The sequence below is a fragment of the Zingiber officinale genome, chromosome 3B, assembly GCF_018446385.1.
Source record: "Zingiber officinale cultivar Zhangliang chromosome 3B, Zo_v1.1, whole genome shotgun sequence".
In the NCBI taxonomy this organism is placed as follows: domain Eukaryota; kingdom Viridiplantae; phylum Streptophyta; class Magnoliopsida; order Zingiberales; family Zingiberaceae; genus Zingiber; species Zingiber officinale.
Genome location: NC_055991.1, coordinates 122,241,279 through 122,243,896, shown reverse-complemented (window position 1 = coordinate 122,243,896; position 2,618 = coordinate 122,241,279). Strand labels below are relative to the sequence as shown.

Sequence of the window (2,618 nt, the reverse complement as noted above, 5' to 3'; positions counted from 1 at the left end):
CGATCGGCCAAGCTCACAAGCAGGGCTAATTGATCAAGGCAGCCAGCGAAGCTCACAACCGGCCAAGCTAAGTTTGGCCAAGCAAAGGCCGGCCAAACTCTCAATCAGGGTTGATTCCATCGCTAATTAATCGGATTCTTGTAGTAGGAATAGCAGAAACACCCTCATGCAATGTAAACTAAGTTTATGTATAGAAGAGACCCTTCCTTAGGATCTATATTGGCAGGAACTTAAACACTGTGCTGTTTTCTTTTTTTTAAAAAAAAATCAAACATTTTAGGATCAAATCTATCAATTTGATAAACTTTGCGATCAAATACATTGATTGGATGAGTTCTACTTCCCATCCCTTATTCCATATTTTTATTTAAAGCAACACAGTCTCTTGTATAACACCACACCAATTGAAGTTTTTCTTCATTTCACTGCACCGTACCACTTAAATTGATGTCTTCAGGAGCTAACGAAGGGGCAGCCCCCAGCAGCCTCGCCCTGCGCTAAAGGCGCACCTTTCAGGAAGCTCGACAGGAAATCTCCACGCTCGTAGAACAGCTCCACATTCTCCACCCTCGTCTCCGCATTCACCTATTTAATCAACCACAAAAATGAACTTGATCCTATATATATATATATAATAATAATGATCAGAAATTAATATAGCCGAACATGCAAGTTCGTGCCAATAGTTAATTAATTACGCACGTGAAAGATGCCAACGCCCGAGAACTGGACGAGTTCTCCAGTGGGAGCGTGGCCCTTGAAGGGCCCCTCCATGTAGCTCCAGTGCCGGAAACTGTACGCTACCACCGGCGGGCCGCTGTAGACTTGCAGTATCTCCAAAGCAAACCCCCGCGGGAACGTGGTGGCGAACTCCTTGGACGACGACTGCCTCGTCTCCTCTTCAGGGTCGTAGATGCGCAGCTCCTTGGGCAAGTTGGTCTGCAGGAAGGCGTTGTAACTGCCCCCTATCTCACTGATTTCCGCAGAGGTGAGTCCTTTCCTCCCTACAGGCATAAACACACACACAGAGTACTCAAGATCGGATTTGACGCAAACAAATGCAATTAATAATTAATCAATTACCATTGACGCTCAATCTGAACTTCTCGATGTTGACAGATTTGAAGTCCTGTGGGCGCACCTTGTGGACCAGCTCCATCTCCCAGGTCTTCACCATTCGCTGTACCTTTTCTTCTAGAGATCCAACAGGCCATATCTGCGTAGAAATTAATTAACTATGCAAATCAGATCGATGATGGAATAGACGATCAGCGATGTTTACGATCGCATACGTTGGTTCGACCCTCTTCGAAGAGCTTGTTGACGACGTCGTAGTTCGGAGGAGCACCAAACCTCCACACCGTGTCCTTTTCGCCCTCCCCGGAGATGAAGGAGCGGTAGGGGTCCTCGCCTGCAACTGCCATGGCCAGTATATCTGTAGCTGGGTCGGAATTAATTGTCTACAAGGCCGATCGATCTAACTTGTAAGTCGAGGTTGAGATATATATAGAAGGGTGGCAAAGTCATTGAAAAATCAACGATCGATGCCGACAGTCGCAGTTCGTTGTCGGGATTGCGTGTGGCTAACTAAATCCCGTGAGAAAACCGATGGAATTTGGTTGCCTGGAAATTTCATATTGCATGATGACTTCATCGGAAACGACGGAAAGGGAACTTCCTTATAGTCTTCGTGGGCTTAATTAGCCATGAAAACCTCATCTAGTTTGAGTGGGCAAAATTACGCCATTTGCACGATTATCTTTGCGATGAAAGAAAAACCATCTCGGCGTCCAATTTTGTCAGCAAAGAGGTGCAAAAGAAATTGAGTTTTACAAATAATTAACAAAGAGTGCATTGCACGACACTGTTAATTTTAACTATCTGTCATGAAAATTAGGTTGGATAAAATAATCTGTTGGAGATATTTAGGATTTTATTAAAATTAAATTATATAAAATTAAATTAAATTTATTTATAGAGATGAACTAAGTTGAAAATCTTAGACTATCAGTAGGGTCTGATTTATGCTAATTGCTGAATGTAGACTGAGCTCCGAGTCCGAGCAACAAAGTTCGAGCGGACTGACGGGCCGGGCGGACAAGCAATAGATTGGCCGACGGAGAAGAGTGCAGATTGACCGACCGAGCAGTTAGGCCGAGCGAGTGAGCGACCAACCCCACATCTGAGTCGCATAGCAGAAAGATCGATTGGGTAGTAAGGCCGAGCAAGTTTGACCGAACAGAGTAGTTGACCGGGCGAAAGGTTGGTCGGGCGAGCAAATAGGCTGATCGAGTGGTTGGTAGAGCAAAGTAGTTGAGTGGCCGGTCGGGCAGAGCAGCAGAGCAACGGAACGAGCGAAAGGGTGGTCGAACGAACGGGCGACCGAGCGAGTGTGCGGTTGGCTGGGCAAAAGCCGAGCGAACAAGCAATCGATCAAACTGGGTGAGTGGCCGGGCGAGAGGTCGACCGAGCGAGCTTGAGGTCAGTCGGGTGAGAGGCCGACTGAGCTAGCTTGAGGCCGATCGAGCAGAGAGGCCGAGCGAGCTTCTGCCGGACACGACCAGGCGAACTGAACAACCGAGTGGGTGAAGCGTAGAAATTGGTTGGGTGAGTGCACT

General features: G+C 46.9%; 1 protein-coding gene across 1 annotated transcript; it reads right to left on the bottom strand.

Annotated features, from left to right (window-relative positions):
- Positions 1-280: 280 nt before the first annotated feature.
- On the bottom strand, positions 281-1,458 carry LOC121968574 (pathogen-related protein-like). Its single transcript, XM_042518894.1, has 4 exons — positions 1,293-1,458; positions 1,084-1,216; positions 703-1,004; positions 281-585 (listed from the first exon to the last, which is right to left on the bottom strand). The coding sequence occupies exons 1-4, from the start codon at positions 1,422-1,424 to the stop codon at positions 454-456; spliced, it is 699 nt and encodes a 232-aa protein (XP_042374828.1). The 5' UTR covers positions 1,425-1,458; the 3' UTR covers positions 281-453.
- Positions 1,459-2,618: the final 1,160 nt, after the last annotated feature.

Bases quoted from the DNA above. Each gene is read 5' to 3' on its own strand.
- LOC121968574 (XM_042518894.1), bottom strand. From the start codon at position 1,424: ATGGCAGTTGCAGGCGAGGACCCCTACCGCTCCTTCATCTCCGGGGAG. The intron at 1,005-1,083 runs GTAATTGATTAA...TTATGCCTGTAG, and splicing joins GTTCAGATTGAGCGTCAATG to GGAGGAAAGGACTCACCTCT. The intron at 586-702 runs GTGCGTAATTAA...TTGATTAAATAG, and splicing joins CGGGCGTTGGCATCTTTCAC to GTGAATGCGGAGACGAGGGT.